Consider the following 18,318-nt stretch of genomic DNA (forward strand, 5'->3'; position numbering starts at 1 on the left):
ATTCAAAAATAGCCCTGAGAAAGTCCTGAATGCATATACTATACTACAGCATATGTGTACTTTTATTGTCTGAATTAACTATTCTAATTTTCTAAGAAATTTATTTTGGGTCTACCATAAGCCACAATCAGAGACATGAAATATATCACAATGTGTGTAATGGATTTATCTAATATATGAGTTTCCCATTTTGAATTAAAATCCTGACATTAATCAGTTTTTGATAATGTTCTAAGCTATTGGAGTGATCACATATAACAGTAACACAATTATTTTTTTCTGGTAATCTTCTGAATATCCATATATCGGGCTGAGTTAGAAGAAATTAGGTTACTTGATTTTCACCGTTTGAATTGATCCATCTTGATTGCTCCCTTTTAAATCACCAAACAGATGTTGTATTACTGAACCCTAGTGGTCAAATTGTAAAAATGCAATGAAGTCTGTGAATTTCACTCATCTGCAGGAGCGAGAGACATTAAATACTGTACTGTCTACTATATATATTCACTTGAGCTCTAAATGGCTGATTAGGCTCAGCTGATTGATAATGAAGCTGGTATCCAAAGAAGAAGTCTCACTTTAACTAAAGCTGTGAGTGTGTGTATATATATGTATGTATATATATATATATATATATATATATATATATATATATATATATATATATATATATATATAAATATATATGTATATATATATATATATATATACATATATATATATATATATGATGTACAATGTTATTTTCCTCTTTTACTACTTTTCACTGCATTACCCATCATGCCTGTCTGCCTGGGTGATGACGTCACCAGACAGCAACAACTCACATGTGGCCTTGAAGGCGCCGCCGTTGCTCTCCTGTTGCTAGCATTAACTGGTTTATGTGCATTTCCATCGAGATACCCGACTCAAACAGCCACACGGGTTCATAGAATAGCGTTTCCTAAACCAACATGCCACCGAAGAAGCCCGCTCCGGCTACGGGAAATAAAAAAACTCAAGAGAAGAAAAAGGAAAAAATTATTGAGGTAAATATAGCACGAGTTAGCATGTCGGCATTTGCTGTTAGCTCGTTGGCTAACGGAAGCTATAATAAGTTAGTATTAAAGTTCTTTCACTCTACATAGTCAATTCTATGTTCATTTGACCTTACTGTCTTTTTTTTTAGTCAAGAAAGAAGTTGACTGATTGTTAATGTTAATATAAGATGCTGTCATAATTCACATTTATACACGAAGCTCGTATTGAAGCGGTCAGTGGCTGCTTTAAGGGCCCAAACTGGTCCATTGAAGATTTAGCAGTATATTAAGATAATGCTCACATATGATGGATTGTGTTGATAGTCTGTGTATTGTTTTTCTTTCTTTTGTTTGTTTCTGACATTGTGTTTACACATAAAAGTAATGGACAACCTGGGAGTTTTGTATAAATGGTCTCCCAAAAATGTCCTAAATAGAAATAAAGTTGAGCAGGCTATGAATGCATTTTAACTGTTCAACTCTTTCTACGTCCATTAGCCACCTGACAGCCATCATCTTCACAAATCATCTTCATAAGTGAAGATGATTTTCATCTTAGATGTTAGTCTTTAAATGGGGTGATGAACAGTAATTCATACATTATGACCCAGGAAGTTCTTTAGGCTGATGAGCTTTTATTTTTCAAGCCTAATACAAGCGCAGTGCTGAATACTACCGCTTGAAAAAAATCTCCAGTGTATCAAATACACATTCTTCCCTGCTGTATGTTGATGTCAGGTATTAAGGAAACTGACAATGCTTTATAAGAAAATAGCAAATAGATGGATTTTTAAAAAAAATTTTTATTAGTTCTAAATATTTCATTTGGTGGAGAATCTAGACCAGGGGATCAGCAGATCCCTTACTTGTTGCTGCTTTTATATACGAGTCAAAAATCTAATTTTATTTGCATAGTGCATCTCAAAGAGCTTTAGGTCATAAAACACAAAAATACAAAGTCGTAGAACACAGTCAACAATTGAAACATTACATTTTGCCTTCATTATACGTCAGATTGTTGATTAATGTTTCATGATTATGTTTCAAAAGCAACTCTGACCAGGTGGGTTTTAGCCTTCATTTACAGGCACTCACTGTTTGGCTGTTTTGCAGTTTTCTGGACATTTGTTCCAGATCTGGGGTGCATAGAAGCTGAATGCTGCTTCTCCATGTTTGGTTCTAGTTCTGGATTCAGAGCAGAACCAGGAGACCTGAGAGGTCTGGAAGTTTGATCCAACAGCAGATCTTTAATTTATTGTGATGCTAAACTGACAGTGATTTATAAACTAACATCAGTGTTTTAAAGTCTATTCTCTGATCTACAGGGAGCCATTAAAAGGAGTTTTGAACTGTGACGTTCTCTATGTTCCTGGTTTTAGTCAGAACTCCAGCAGCAGCGTTCTGGATCAGCTAATAGATAAATGTTATATCGCTATAAAATACAAAAAAGTAACAGCATTTAAGAAAGAAGCCATTATTTGAAAGCACCTCGCTTTCAAATATCTTATGTCTACATGCACAGTGAAATATGTGCAATATTTTCTTCCCCAAAACAGAATTATGCAATTTTATTTGCTGTATTTATTGTTTTATCACTACTTGTGATAAATTTCTTTTATTTCCTCCACTGCTTGTTTTATGAAACTATCAATGGATACCATTACATTTAAAAATAGTTTCTGTTTGCAGTTTGGTGATACAAATCACAATTCTTTATTTGACCGGTGTCCTATAGAGACACATTACTATTAGTATTTTTTAAAAAGCACTGATTGTTTGTGAAGCTATAATTACTGGCTCACTGTTATCTAAAGGTGATAAAAAAATAATAATAAACAACAATTTTTGTTTTGTTCTATTATTCTTTTTGTTTTTTTGTTAAATAGTACTTATCGTCACTTATTATCACGACAGTGGTAATAATAAAAATATGTTTACCAATAAAATTTAGGATCTGTAGTCACAACTTAGAACATCGTTTTGCATAATTTCAATTTTGTAAATTAATTCATTATTAACTTTTGTATATTTTTTCTAATAATCATCTACTACTTTGTTTCTGTTTTTACTAATTCATTCATTTAACTCTGAACTAATGTAACTGCTATTTACATTACTAACATCATTGTTTGTAACATATTGTCTGTCAGTTAAAACATAACTTCAGTCAATAAAAAGAACTTGATTCTCAATACTGAACATTGTGGATCACCAGATGTTATTTTTTTTAAACGTTGTTGTGTTTAATAAATTTGTGCCTCCTCTAACTTGTTTTACTTAAAGCAAAAAGTTATTTAACTAACTTTTTAGCCAGAGGTTGTAAATGCTTCACTGTTTTATGTTAACTTTTTTTGAACAGAGCAGTAATTTAATAAAAACCAAAAGAGTCGTGACTCAATGAAAAATGTTTCGACCAGCTATCTCTAGGTTTTTATTACACTGCAGTCAAAACTGTCATTAGTTTTTTATGGAGCCACACCAGTGGTCACCATGTAATTATTACTTTCCTTCCTTCAGTTGTTGTCCTGTATTTAGAGAGTAAAGGTAAACAAAAAAGCAAAATGATGTTTATTTGTTTGTCTTGTAATGTTTCATCCAGCAGTGTAACAATAGAAAGAAGTCCAACAGATTTACTTAAACGAGTAGAGTGTTACAGCTTTCACTATAATTCTCTACTTGAGATATATATATATATAAGTAGAGAATTATATATATGTGTGTGTGAATATATTTATAGATTTTATGGGGTTTTTTATAGATCTTGATGATGGGACTGTTTCTTTTTCAGGACAAGACTTTTGGCTTGAAGAACAAGAAGGGTGCCAAGCAGCAGAAGTACATTAAGAATGTCACACAGCAGGTCAAATATGGACAGCAGAGCGCCAGACAGGTCAGCATGCTTTATCTGTTTAATGCTCAAATGATCTGTGTTTCTCTAATAATCCAGTTCTCCATTCTACAGGGATTTTACCTGTAGAATGGTCTAGACAAAGCCTCTGCTAAAGCTAGCTAATCTGATCCAAACTCTACGGCATCTTTACTCCTGTGTTCAGATTGCCGAGGCAGATAAGACCACAAAGAAGGCTGACAAGAAGAAAGAGCTGGACGAACTCAATGAGCTGTTCAAGCCTGTAGTTGCTGCCCAGAAAGTCAGTAAAGGTAACACACAGTCAGCCAAAACCATTCCCTTAATGGCCTCAAACTGGTCTAAACTGGTCATCGTTTGCCCAACTAACTGTTTTCTTGTCTGAATTGTGTTCAGGTGTCGATCCAAAGTCAGTGCTGTGTGCGTTCTTTAAGCAGGGCCAATGTACTAAAGGTGACAAGTGTAAGTTCAGCCATGACTTGTCTATGGAGAGGAAGTGTGAGAAGAGAAGTGTCTATGTGGACGAACGAGACGAAGACCTGGAGAAAGGTTGGTGGATGTGCCGTTCAGCTAGGCAGCTTCTAAGCTGCTTCCTGTGTTAGAAATAGGAACTTCTTTCATATCTGTACCTCTTTGCTTCCTGCTTCATTCAGACACTATGGAGAACTGGGATGAGAAGAAGCTGGAGGAAGTGGTCAACAAAAAGCACGGAGAAGCAGAGAAGAAGAAAGCCAAAACACAAATAGTAAGTCTATTTTTAAATAAATAAAAATAATAAAAATTTCTGTTAAACTCAAAAGTAGTGATGAAACAGTCCTACTTCACCTACCGGCCCCCAAGCACACGTCATTTCTCCTGTTTGCTTTTTTGCAGGTGTGTAAGTACTTCTTGGAAGCCATAGAAAATAACAAGTACGGCTGGTTCTGGGTGTGTCCAGCAGGGGGCGACAACTGTATGTACAGGCATGCCCTGCCACCCGGTTTTGTACTAAAGAAAGACAAAAAGAAGGAGGAGAAAGAGGAGGAGATCTCATTGGAGGAGCTGATAGAGAGTGAGGTGAGACGGTGGCTCATAAACAAAGACGGTCAAAAACTAGAGATGCACTGATCTGATGTTAATCTGTGTCAGTCACAATACTGAGAAAAAGTTTAGGTCAGATATTAATGACAATGTGCCTGAACCATAATGGCAGATCTATTCAATCTAATTCTGTGTCATGTTCAGAGATATCATGATTTATTTTTTATCGTATTGAGAATTCCTAATTGTTTATTTCTGAACCATTTGAAAGGTTTGTTGCTGGCTCTGATTGGTCCAGTGTTTGACCAAAGTAGCCAACCTGTTTTTATCAGTTTCAGGTTCTTTATTTTACATTGGCTGTTCTAGTCCTGTTTGCTCTGACTGAACAAATGAAACTTGTTTTTACACGTTTGCACATTTAAATTCATCAATACCTTCCAAAACTTGGTCAGAGTTAATTCAGTACATTTGCATCTGTGTTTACAAGAAATGCATGTAGGGGTGCACTGATTTGATAATTTGGGCTAATATCAATATCTGATATTAGTATTGCTTTTATTTACCAATATTATGTTATTTCGCTACAGTTTCAATATTTCTGGGGGGAAAACATGACCAGAAACAAGATAAAAATAAATGTTGGTTGTTCAAGTCGGCTCAGTTTTGTTTATCAGACAGATACTGACCGTTGTGAAATATTTGCATGTCTAGTTTCAAATCATTTCAGCGCTGTTGTTCTGTATCAGATGGGTATTGGTCAATACAAAACATCAGATCTCTGCATCAGAAGTGAAAAAAGTAGATTGTGCATCTCTAGCTAAAAGTTTTCTCTGAGTCAAACGTTTGGCCGTATCGTGTATATTCAGTCATGACATGCTGACATGACTCAGCATGTCACCGTTTGGGTTCCCTGGTTCTATTCTGACGTGTTTCTCCATACGCAGCGAGCCGCTCTGGGAGTAAATGTCTCTCGGATCACGCTGGAGACCTTCCTGGCCTGGAAGAAGAGGAAAAGGCAGGAGAAGGTTGGCGTTCTTTTCACCATCGGTGTCTATTTTGTTCCTGTCCTGCTTACTGCTATAGAAATAAGCTGCTCTCTGGTTCTGATTGGTCCAGTTTCTGCTTTTGGTTGCAGGTGGATAAAGCCAGGGAGGAGCTGGAGAAGAAGAAGGCAGACTTTAAGGCTGGCAAGTCACTCATTGTGAGTAAATGTTTATTTCTGAAGGTACTACGTTTCTACCGTGACCTGGAGCTTTCAACCCGGTGCTCTCTCTCCAGGTGAGCGGCCGTGAGGTGTTTGAGTTCCGGCCAGAGCTGGTCGACGATGACGACGACGAAGCTGATGATACTCAGTACTCAGATGAAACGAAGGAAGAGGATGAGGAAGAGGTAAGTGGATAAAAAGAATCATGTATTGGTTTTTATTTCTGTTTGAGATAAAAACTTCATCTGAGGTTTGTTTTCCAGGTTTATCATGACCTCATGATTTTATAAATATGGAAACGGTTAACTATTTGATGACTTAAAACCATATAAGCAGATAGTGTGGAAATTGTTGTTAATATTAGAATAAACTCTTCAATCTTTCAGATGTGTTATAAACTTGAAAGCTTGGTAAATGATCTAATTTTGCAGTACTGATTTGTGTCAGCAGGTGGCAGAGTTGTACTTTATATTGGACTATAGCTTCTGTAGCCATGTTTGTTTCAATCTAAAGAAAGGATCATTTATATTAAAATACTATCCATACTACAGTTTATTAGTACCAAACATCCTTTACCTTTTGTTTTTTTTTTTTTACTAGAGATGACATCAGTAAACTTATTTACCTCCATATTAATTACATCAAAACTACAAATGGAGATTAACAGCATGTATTTTGATGCACTTTCAAGTTTTATTAAAACATACCAAATGTTAAAGATATTCTGTGGTGCATAAAGGAGGTTAATTTTTAATTTTATTTTATGTTGGATTTAAAACTTAATTCAAAGAACCTGCAGCCTGCTTTTCTCTTAAGTATTGTATAACCCTTATGTTAAAGAAATGGATACATAAAACAAACATATTTATCCCATTGTGTTGCTATAATATGAAACGTCTCTGAACTTCCTCCTTCTTCCCTTCTTTCAGACTGATCTTACAGATGTCCAGGACATAGACTTATCCCGTTTCGTTCCACAAGAGGTTGACCATACGGGTATTACAGTAGCATCTACAGACCGATTCAGCTCCAGGAATGAGGCGGCAACAGGAGACAATGGTGAGGAAGAGGATAAACCAGCCAATGTCCACTTTGACCTAAATCCATCCAACTATCGATTGTTTTCCTACTTTGTTTCACAAAGTGGACATGTTTAGATTTCTAAGTGTTTCTTCTTCTACTTGCAGAGGATCAACTAAACTCAGCCTGCGGCGGCAGCGAGTCAAATGGGCTTTCAGGAGCGGAGGGGGGAGGGGAGGAAGGAGGAGGAGAAGACGACGAAGACGAAGAGGAGGATGTCCCCGTTGACGAAAATCTGTTCACAGGAGAAGATCTTGAGGAGCTGGATGAAGAACTGAACACTCTGGGACTGGAGGACTGAGGAGGAGGAGGACTAAGTGACTAAAGGGAACGACAGACAGACGCATGGAGCTAAACATCAAAGAGACCAGACATTTGAATGATTTTACCTTTCAGAGACTCCAGTAATAAAGCCTGATTAATCTCATGACATCACTTCCTGTCTCTGCGCCCTGTGTTTTCAGCACCAACCTGCATCATTCTGCAGATCTGGGCGATAATCTGGGCCTACAAACTTCTCTTTGTGATTCGTTCAGTAATATATTTAATAATCCAAGGCATAAATCTGAAATGAAGTGTCACTTCCTTTTATGCCAGAGTTCCAGATGCACTTTGTCACTCAACAAATCCATAATTTCTTTAAACTGCTTTAAAACTTCAGCCTGGTGACAGACCAGTTTTAATTTAAATCCAGCTCTTTCTTCATGAGCATCAGAGACCAGATTCATACTCATTCCCAGCTCCATATTGTAAATAATCTGAGATGCCTCCTTATGAAATAAAATAACTCTACATTCAGTGTTTGTCTTTTCTTCTACTTTAACTCACCTTTTATCTGGTGTTTTACTCCTGATTTGTCACTCAAAAAGAAATTTGATTGGTGTGATCTAACAAGCACACAGTATGACTGGTTCTCCACTGTACAGTGGTCAGAAGGTGCTTTTATCTATATTTGATACTTGGAATAAATGGTTCTCCACTGTACAGTGGTCAGAAGGTGCTTTTATCTACGGTATATTTGATACTTGGAATAAAAAGAACAGAAACAGACTTCCACAGCAATGAGATTTGAAAAGTTCATTTATTTCAGCAACAACTGACAGATCAAGAACACACAGACTGATCTTTTCAAATCTTTATTTCTGTGATTTTCCACTTAATTAGAAAACATTTGATTCCTTCAAAGATTAGAGTATCACATCAGAACAAATTAATTTCATACAGTTGAGGGTTTAATGAAAAATGTTTAATACTTAAAGGTTGCTATGTTCTAATTTACTGAGATCTACATTTTGATCTGTGTGGCTTGACCTGCTGGGTATTGTAACAATAATGAAAACCTGCACATTGAACACAAGTGTATCTAAGCATCACAATAAGCAGGAATCTCCTTAGGATGGATTTAACTGACCCAAACATGGGAGAATGCTGGGAAAACCTGGTTCTTCCTCTGACTTTACAGATAAAGCTTTTATTTCTGGGCTCTTTTAGTCATGGTGTGTCTTCCTGAACTTTTAAAGACTTGAGTTTTACATACAAAATATATGAACCACATCCACAGCAAGACCACCTATGACCACTGTAACACCTAAAATCTATTATTGGTTAACTTTGAAGCAAGTTAAATGGATTTAACATAATATTATTCATGGAAAATTTGTGAGTTGATTGCAGTTTTTCATCTGATCGCCGATTTTTAAAAAAACCTCTTTCAGATTTTGGCCGGTACTGATTTTTTTTTTTGTCTGAAAAGTCACAAAGTTGGCAAAAGTGGTGGGCGGCTCTATCAGTTAACCCTCTAACAGCAAAACAAAGGGGGACCGTGGCTGATTGTTAGACTTTTGCAGCAGTGAGTCAGATCAGTTTTTCATGTTTCCACCAATCACTAATCTCCCAAAATATTGGACATTGGCGACAATTTATTAGTTTATACCTGAAAATGTGCTCTTATGGGAGTCGATGGGACCCAACTGGTCTTGAGGGTAAAAGTCTAAATTATATGCACAACTTTTATTCTATATATTAGGGATGCACAATTTGCCTTTTAAATTTTTTTAAACATATTAGGATCGCTCTGATAAGTAAAACTTGCCAATATTAGCCAAATTAGAGTTTACTTCCATCTTGTTGCAAACAACAAGATGGAAGTATGTGACATTCAATCTATGTTTGAAGTATGTGACATTCAATCTATGTTTGAAGTATGTGACATTCAATCTATGTTTGAATGTCTTGGTGACAAAAGGGTTATTGATCAGAAATTGTAACAATTGCATCCAATAAAAAAATATTAAGAAAAAACGCTGAATGCAGACCTTGATGTACTTTTTATTAACGAAAAGAAAAAAATCAGTCCAAATAACACATTCAATTGAGCTCAGTATGGATTTACATATCTGATCTGACTGTTCAGGTCAAGTTCTTTAAACTTAGACAATAGGATCCTGCTTACAGTTTAGCAAAAACAAATATTCTGAATCATAATCTAGCTAATTTCCAAATTTAGCCTGTTTTCCCCACAAAGTCTTGGTTTGAAATGTAAATGAAACAGAAACATCATTAAACACAGAGACGCTTACTGACTGAATACGAGTCAGGCAAAGGGTCGGGTCAGAGGTCAGGAGATGATGTTGGTGTCTGTTGGTCTGTCAGGTCAGGTGTCGTTTTGTTATGACAACAGTCGCCTGGGGAACAAAAAGCTGCAGTGTTATTAACAGGAAATGGGGTGACATCTTTTCAGCTTAAAAGTGCTTCATTTAACCAAGCTGTCAGTCTACTTTACCTTTAAATAAGAAATAAGGAACTAAATGAAGGCAGAACAACAAATCCAGAGCATGCAAGCTGACAGACACAGTGCCTTAGAAAAGTCTTTGTAAAAAAAAAAAAAAAAAAGAAAGAAAAATACATTTACAGATGGTCTCTGTCCAACCTGACTGAGCAAAGAATGTTTAAATAAAACATTTTCTATTAAAAATGAAGGTTTAAAATATTTAACCCCATCAAACCAGACTCACGTTTTTGAACAAAACATGACAAAATGAAGAAGGTTTGCAGGATATGAAGACTTTTGCAAGGCTCTGTAGCTTACATATATTATTGTGAAACAAGGGCTGAGCAATAAATCAATTCGTTTTCAATTCATCACATTTTGAAGAGTTAATTTTTGGAAGATTTTGATTTTTTTTTTTTCTAACCAATTCATCTTGTTTCATAAACATGTTTTATAGATTCTAATTGTTTAGACTGGTCACCTCTACCATGAAGTATTATAGTCAGGCTAAAAGTTAAATTTTTTTTAATTATGGGAATAAGTCATAATATTATCAGAATAAATTCATAATATTAGAAGAATTAAAGTGGTAATTTTAAGAGAACTGTGACATAAAAAAATGTAATCAGAATGAGAAATGTTAAACATCCTGTTAAGTTATACTTTGTAATCAGTTTTAAAAATAATACTTAATGTTTTCTCACATCAGCGTTGAATTATTATCAGTAGTAGAACTTTAAAACAACATGCAAATAACTGACTTTATTTAGAAAAAGAGCTACACAATCTGAGATGGTCACATCAGGTTATGATATTTACACTCTTGTCATTTTTTACATGTTTCATAATGTTTTTTTATGGGGGTTCTGCTAATATTACGACTGTATTCTCTGATCTAAACAAACATTCTCATAGCCTGATGCTCTGATGCTCAGACATACAACTCACAGAAGGAATGATTGAAATAAATCTACTTTTTGAAAATATCTTTTGTCATTTAAATTTTAGAAAAGGAGAGAGCAAAATATTAATCATTTAAAAAAAGCCTAAAAAAGCCAACAAAAAATGGTTAAAATAAAAAACAAAAAACAAATCTGGTTTGAAATTTTCTTTTTTTAAACTGGGTTTTATTTTTATCTTTATCGCCCAGCCCTATATGAAACTCATGCACACAATTCTATCTACAATACCATGAGAGAAATTATCAGCGGTGTTAGATACAGGGTTTCCTCCAGAGGTTTAGAAGCCTGCCAGGCTACTAGGATTGACCTATGACCCCACCAGGCTAAGAATTGTTTTGTTGTAACAGGTTTCCAGATCCACTGCCAAACTTGTACTGGTCTACATGCCAAGAACTTCAGCAAATAAAGTGACAAGTCATGGATAAAGGACCAACACATTTTGGACACTTTAATTAGCATGAAGTGACTGAAACAACTGATTTTTTTTGGTTTGCCTTTTCAGATTTTACAGTTGGTGTTTAGGTATTGCTAATAATATCTTCTAACAATACACAAGTACCTACTCATATTTTCACATTTCCTGTAAATTAAAAAAAGAAAAAATGAACTCAAAAACATGGTGGGCGACAGGATGACTGCCCTGGCGCTCCTACCACCAGGCTTAGCAAGTTTTCTGTGGGAAACCCTGTAGAAGTGTGTACAATATTTAGGCATCGTTAGCTTATGTTCCTTAAAATGTAACCCTTACCTGCCAGTTCTGGTCTAGTAGGTCCGCGGCCGCTTGTGAGACTCCTCCCGAGGAGGATCAGCCAGCATCACCTTCATCTTCACTCCGTTGACGATCCGACCGTGGAGCACGGCCATGGCCTCATCTGCACACTGAGACGCACAAACACACACGAGTGAAACTCACACCAACTCCAACCCACCAGGCTTCACACTTCAGAAATCACATGTGGTAACCCAAGGCTCAATTCTGGGACTCCCATTTATCTGCATCCAGCTCACATTGTGACAAGAAAAAAAGTTACCAGAATTACACAGATGGTACAAAGCTTTACATTACCATGTAACTAATTAACTCTGAATCCATCCAAGCACTGAACACATGCTTAGAACAAATCAACATAAGGAAGAGCTACAACTTTCTCCAGCTGAACAGAAACAAAACCAGTTATTATCTTTGGACCTCAGCACTCAGCTTCAGTTATTACAGCTGGAAACTAGAGAACAGGCTGAAATCTGGGTACTGCGATGAACTCTGACCTGAACTTTCAGAGCTACATAAAGACAGTTACAAAGTCAGTATTTTACCACCTGAAGAACATTTGCAGGATTAAAGACTTTCTATAATCTAAAGCACTTTGAATTGTTGATGAAATGTGCTATACAAATAAACTTGACTTTATTCATTTGTTCCTGAGAAACTCACCTGTTTGTCAGCATATTTCATGTATCCAACCTTCCTTCCTGGAACCAAATGGACCTCAATCAGGGAACCGAAGCGACTGCAGAGACAGACATTAGCAGGCATGTTTTAGCTGTGTGACAATACAGAAACATGGCGACGGAGTGGAGGGACGACGTTTACCAGAAGACGTCCTCCAGCACGTCGAGTGGCAGCGGGGAGGGGTTGAAGACAACAAATAGACGCTCTTTGGCCTTACTGTCAGATGGAGCGAGCTTCTTGAGAGGCGGCAGGGTGACGTCCGTCTGAATGCGAGACATCTGTGAGACAGACGAGTACCCCTGGTGGAGAGAGACGCATTTTCTCACATCTGAGTGGGAAATATATATATATATTTTTTTTTTTTTTTTTATTTATTTTTTTTTTTTTTTAGTAAAAATCTGTTAATTACAACTGGGGTCCTATTTGGTCATGTGAAGGAATGTATTTGCAATAGGAGGAGCTGGAAGGAGAACAGGAAGTGAATAAACTCACAGTGGGTTTGATCATACTGCTGGAGGCTCCGTTCCACACTGAGGAGAGGATCTGGGCTGTAACAAACTGAGAGGCCATCCGCCCTGCAGGGCTGCACACACACAATGTTACTAGCACTCAAACACTCTTATGCTACCTCCCATCAGTCTAGTTCTCATTTAGTTGCTAAGAAACAACATCAACCAATCAGACTGAATTTGTTTTTTTGCCATAATTGAATAATTGTAATAATACCATAATTTTGGTGTTATTGCAATATAGTACAACGCATTCAAAATCTCTATGGCAACACGTTGTGACACCTTTGGGGTACATCTATTCCAGGTCATATCAATATTACATATTAATTAACCTAATTCTACAATAGGTCAGTCTGTCTTCATTTTCGAATGTTTGTAGAATCACCTTTTAATACAGCCTCTGGAAACATTATATGACTACCAAACAGACTCAATTTATTAAATATACAACTTCTGATTTGATGGGTAACGAGAGAAGGGGGAGGACATGCGACACTAGACTTGATTTTGCTGCATCAGAGTAAAGGGGTTTACACGTCTCAGATTTTGATTTGTAATATATTTCCTGAACAGAACAGTTGCAAAAGGCAGGAGTTACAACCACAAACAGCTGAACAGTTTGTGGTTGTAAAGAAACGAAATGTGATGACGCTCAAGAGGCGCGAAAACATTTTCAAGGCTCTGCCAATTTACTGTTCATTAGAAAGATTATCGACAGTGAATGCTCTCTATAAAACATCCAAAGCTACATTAAGCAATGTGGTGTGTGTGTGTGTGTGCGTGTGTGTGTGTGTGTTTAGTACCTCTCTCCATCTTCGTAAAAAGCCACTTGTAGTCGGTTGCCAGGTGGATACTCAAAGCCGTTCAGCTTCTCCTTGGCATAAATTGCTGATCCGAGATTATTGTAGCGAATCAGAGCGTGACCTGGAGGCACACGGAGGAGCCCAATTAAGGAGTGTCATCTCCAATCAGAACCAACCCAAACTGCTGACACCAAAACTTCTGCTTTATATGAAAATGTTTCTGTGAAGCTTTCCTGAACATATCTGTTTAGTCTCCATTAATATCTGCTAACAAACTGATCCAAGACAGCTGACCTGACATGTGTGATGACATCATCGACGCCAGGGTTTGGTCATCACCGGCACAGTTACCAGCATCAAGGTTTTAAACAGCTTATAGACTTTCCTATCATACTCTTCCAATAGTTGGAAGTTATTTTACTGACATGTATGACCACATTTCTGATTTTAAAAACACTTTAGTTTTTTTGTTCTGATATGTAAATGTGATATTTTCATTACCTGAAGGTGAACACTCATAATGAACAAAAATAATAGATTGCAAATGTCTGCTTGTAAATAATTAACTTCATTTTATTACTCGCCATATTAATCATGGACTATAACTTCACATAAAGAGGCATCACTGTAGTACAAGTAAGATATACTGCCACCTCCAGGTGGGAGTTAGTCACTTAAACTAATGTTTAATAATTTTTTTAGAAAATTTGCAATAAACTCACAATTACACATGAGAAAAAATGTGGGGATCTGTTGATTTTGTATGAAACTCCACTATCGCACTAGACTGAATATTTTTACTTATTATACAACATTGTTTATGCTTTTCTTAAAACAACATTTTGTGTAAACATGACGACATTGTGAAACCATTATATTGTAACTCAAAGTTTTCAAGCTATGTAACAAAGAGTCCCTCCCACCCCCCACTTTACAACTGCTCACTAACTCGACCATGTATTGACCTCTATTTGCCACTAAACTCCATTAGAACGATGAGAACAATCAGCATCAATCAATAATCCACAGTGGGGGCAACTACCTTTGCTCATGCCATACGAGTCTCTGTGAAGCTCACAGTACTCCATGCCTGGGATGAGGTCAAACAGAGCAAAGATCTGCTCCTGGGTGAGCGCGGCCCGCGTGGACATCATCAGAGAGCGGGTGAACTCGCTTTGGCGGTAGTCCATCATGGAGTAGTTCCCCTGATCAGCTGTAGCACCAAAAAACAGAAACAAACAAGGTAAGAAACAGAAAAAGAGTTCATATTTGAAATGCTTGATTCCATGTGTTTTTAAAGTGCATACGGGTGGCGATGGGGTACTGGTTCATGGAGTCACCGGAGCTGTAATCTCCCCCCCTCGCCCCTCCTGAAGAGTAATCTTCAGAGGAGTTATTTTTACTGCGAGGTTCAGCCAGGATGGCCCTGTAAGCTGGAGACGGTACCACAGTTTTTGTATTTAACCAACAAGACATTGGCTGAGGTTCTAATTCATGAAGTCTATTGTTATGAACATTTCCAAAACTACTCCTCAAGTGATAAATTCCACACTACAACTTAAACCAGTGGACCGAGCCGGCACAGACTCACATTTGTCACAGTTCTCAATGGCGAGGGCAGCTTGAGAGGGTTTGTAGTAGCGCACGTAGCCAAGGCCTTTACTTTCACCTGTGACCTTGTTTCTGATGAGGATGCAATATTCAATATCTCCGTACTCCTGGAAAACGTACAGAGAAGGACAACAGTCATGAGGCAGAAATAAAACAAATGCTGCTCTAATATTCTGAACAGGTCTGATTGGTTGATTGGTCTTATTGATTAATAATTAATTGATTAGCGGCCACTTTCTTAAAACCAGAGTTTTCTCTTGTATTAAGATGGCTAACCGACTTTCCATAAATTTTCATATGCTGAATTAAAAACAAAAACATTATTTTGTGGCAGCTGTATTAATTACTGACTGAAAAAAAGAAAATTGTGGTTTTCTCACATTAATCAACTTTGACATATTTATTAAAAAATGAAGAAAAACAAAACTTCCTAGGTTGCTAAATAGAGAAATAAAAGATAAAAAGTATTAAATATGTGAAACTGTCTGTAGTTGTTCTTAAAGGAATGTTAAAACTTTGCTCCATGAAGCGCACTAACTCAAAACAGCCCTCAAAATCATTCTGCATCCCTAACCAGACTCTGGAACATTTCTCCTTCCTGTTCTGGCATGGCTCTGCCATCTTTGTTTCTGTATCAACTGGCTCTGCTTGAGGATGACCAGCAGCACCATCTTCTGTGTAGCAGGCAGAAGCAGATCAGTGGTTGATTTTCATTCCTTTGTAGAGGTAGATAAGATTGTTGGATAAGATCAAGTATTAGCCAATAACTGGTCTTCCAAAACAAAGGAAATTGGGGCCAATTTATCTGTGTACTCCTAAAAAAGCAGACTTGAAATATTTCACTCTATTTCCTTTACATTTTAAAATGAATAACAGAACGATATTGTAACAGAGTAATTACTCTGAATGTGTTTTTTAGATCCTCCTCTGTGAATGTTTTGGGAATCATGATGAAGATCCTGGTCAGCTCTTCATCCTCAACGTCTCTGTGTCTGGCTGATCCTCGTGACTGTGCTATAAACACCTAAAAAAAAAACACACAAAACAACATCCATATTATAGTCTAATAAATCATACTAATAAATTAAGACAAAGCAGAACTTTGTTGTAATTCGTTCAGGACTCTGGGGTTGACACCGTCCGGACCTGCAGCCTTGCTCTGATTCAGTCTCTCCAGCTGCCTCTTCACTTCTAGATACAGAAAAGTGGGAGGGGGAGGCAAAGGGAGCAGCAGCATCTCCTGATTTGGTTGAATACACACTTGGGGAAGCAGAAGAGTCCATAACTGAGGTGGGAGATGGAACATCTGAGGTTTGACAGGAAAGCTGTGGGTCAGAGGAAGGTAGGATGTCTCTATGGAAGAGGACAGGAGAGGATGATGATGATGATGATGAACTTGTTCCTGAACTGAACCTGTTGAAAAATGTGTTCAGCTCATTTGTTCTGTCAAGGCTTCCATCAATCTGATCCTCCTTCTGCTTGAAGCCTGTGACCTTCTTCATCCATGACCACACATCTCTGATATTGTTCCTCTGCAGTTTATTCTCCAGATCCTTTCTGTACTTCTCCTTGCTGTCTCTAATCTTGACTTTGAGCTGCTTCTGTATACTTCTCTTTAAGTCACTGGTGATACAGGGTTTGTTATTCGGGAAGCATTTCACTGTTCTGTTAGGGATGTTGCTGTCCACACAGAAATTTACGTAGTCAGTCACACACTCGTTCATGGCACTGATGTCATTGACATGTGGCTGGCAGAGAGTAGTCCAATCAGTTACAACAAGCCTGGAGGGCCTCTTTTGCTTCCTGTGACCATTTTCTAACAGCCACCTTCTTAATAGATAGCCTCTTCACCAGAGGTTTGTATTCAGAACAGAGAACAAGTTTATGGTCAGATTCCCCCAGAGGAGGTCTTGGTTTGGAGATATGCATCCTTGACATTAGCATAAATCAATTCCAAAATCTTGTTTTTTGCTCCTGCTCTGCATCCACGACGCCTCCTTTTCAACTCCTCTGGGCTTTCAGGCTTCAGCTGTGGTATTATTTCAGCTTTTCCAGTGTTGATCAGCTACTCCCTATAAACCAGCCTTTTGCTGTGGTTATGCATCATAACAAAATAGCCAAAAAACAAAAATACTAGCTAGATTCAATAATCAATATTTTTGTCAAAATATTGATCCAGAACAAGAAGGGACAACCGTTCAAAACAAACTATTTTCCTCCAAAAAGAGCAGGAATTAATTTTTGATTTTAAGAAATGAAAAAATTTCACTGAAACCACAGAGCTATTGACCGACTAACGGAAGAATGGGGTAGTAATTTATGAAGAGCTATTTCTTAAAATTTATAAAAAGTAAATTTAAAAAATGTAATTGGATAATATCAGTAATATAATTTTTGAGGAATACCTGGAATATGAAATGATGAAAACTTTACATTACAAAGATATTGCAAAGAAATGACCTCACCGGGTCAAAAAAAAAAACAAAAAACATTTACTCATCAGAGGGTTAATAGCTAAAATGATAGTAACACGTTAGCTGTTATCAGGTTAGCCACTAGCATGTTAGCCACACCTTTAACAAAATTTACTTAGATATTAACATTGATAGATAATATTTCAGTCAGCTGGTGTAACTTCTCCGTTATTACCGGCCCTTTAGTCGTACCTTTATCGGTTTAGTCCCTTCCTGTAGCACCTTTCCGTGCATTTCTTCCATGGCTAAGCAGGCCTGTGACGACTTAGCGAACTTCACATATGAGACGCCTTTGGGCTCCTTTGTCTGCTTGTCTTTGACCAGCCAGACCCCCTGAACCTCCCCAAACTTCGAAAAACTCTCCCGAAGCTCGTCTTCAGTTACAGACCGACTGGTGACCACGAACAGACGGCTATTCGGAGGGTCGTCCAAGTTTTCGGGCATTTGTTTTGAAGAGCTGTCCTCCATCTTTGCTTTTCTTCTGCAGTCGCCGATGATGCGTTTGGGTGCTCCTCAGAAGAAGAAAACAAACACTGCGCTAGTT

The 18,318-nt window shown here is 37.3% G+C and overlaps 2 protein-coding genes across 2 annotated transcripts; one reads left to right on the forward strand and one right to left on the reverse strand.

Annotated features, from left to right (window-relative positions):
- The first annotated feature begins 783 nt into the window (after nucleotides 1–783).
- On the forward strand, nucleotides 784–7,627 carry zc3h15 (zinc finger CCCH-type containing 15). Its single transcript, XM_044136843.1, has 11 exons — nucleotides 784–1,031; nucleotides 3,811–3,912; nucleotides 4,076–4,181; nucleotides 4,285–4,437; nucleotides 4,542–4,633; nucleotides 4,762–4,944; nucleotides 5,853–5,933; nucleotides 6,044–6,109; nucleotides 6,187–6,297; nucleotides 7,042–7,171; nucleotides 7,300–7,627. The coding sequence occupies exons 1-11, from the start codon at nucleotides 957–959 to the stop codon at nucleotides 7,491–7,493; spliced, it is 1,293 nt and encodes a 430-aa protein (XP_043992778.1). The 5' UTR covers nucleotides 784–956; the 3' UTR covers nucleotides 7,494–7,627.
- Nucleotides 7,628–8,254: 627 nt separating this feature from the next.
- rbm45 (RNA binding motif protein 45) lies at nucleotides 8,255–18,318 on the reverse strand. The gene is made up of 11 exons (XM_044136842.1): nucleotides 17,967–18,318; nucleotides 16,202–16,324; nucleotides 15,281–15,407; nucleotides 14,997–15,122; nucleotides 14,732–14,902; nucleotides 13,690–13,810; nucleotides 12,867–12,957; nucleotides 12,516–12,673; nucleotides 12,357–12,432; nucleotides 11,673–11,803; nucleotides 8,255–9,876 (listed from the first exon to the last, which is right to left on the reverse strand). Exons 1-10 carry the CDS (start codon nucleotides 18,240–18,242, stop codon nucleotides 11,687–11,689), a joined length of 1,386 nt encoding a protein of 461 aa, XP_043992777.1. The 5' UTR covers nucleotides 18,243–18,318; the 3' UTR covers nucleotides 8,255–9,876; nucleotides 11,673–11,686.

Source organism: Gambusia affinis, linkage group LG13 (assembly GCF_019740435.1).
Source record: "Gambusia affinis linkage group LG13, SWU_Gaff_1.0, whole genome shotgun sequence".
Taxonomy (NCBI): Eukaryota; Metazoa; Chordata; class Actinopteri; order Cyprinodontiformes; family Poeciliidae; genus Gambusia; species Gambusia affinis.

What these genes read in the sequence shown, in the direction of transcription:
- zc3h15 (XM_044136843.1), top strand. Translation starts at nt 957, where the DNA reads ATGCCACCGAAGAAGCCCGCTCCGGCTACGGGAAATAAAAAAACTCAA. An exon ending in AAAAGGAAAAAATTATTGAG is followed by an intron (nt 1,032 to 3,810) that starts GTAAATATAGCA and finishes TTTCTTTTTCAG; the next exon opens with GACAAGACTTTTGGCTTGAA. An exon ending in AGGAGCTGATAGAGAGTGAG is followed by an intron (nt 4,945 to 5,852) that starts GTGAGACGGTGG and finishes CTCCATACGCAG; the next exon opens with CGAGCCGCTCTGGGAGTAAA.
- rbm45 (XM_044136842.1), bottom strand. Translation starts at nt 18,242, where the DNA reads ATGGAGGACAGCTCTTCAAAACAAATGCCCGAAAACTTGGACGACCCT. An exon ending in CCAGTACCCCATCGCCACCC is followed by an intron (nt 14,903 to 14,996) that starts GTATGCACTTTA and finishes TTGGTGCTACAG; the next exon opens with CTGATCAGGGGAACTACTCC. An exon ending in CTCGTATGGCATGAGCAAAG is followed by an intron (nt 13,811 to 14,731) that starts GTAGTTGCCCCC and finishes GTGTGCCTCCAG; the next exon opens with GTCACGCTCTGATTCGCTAC.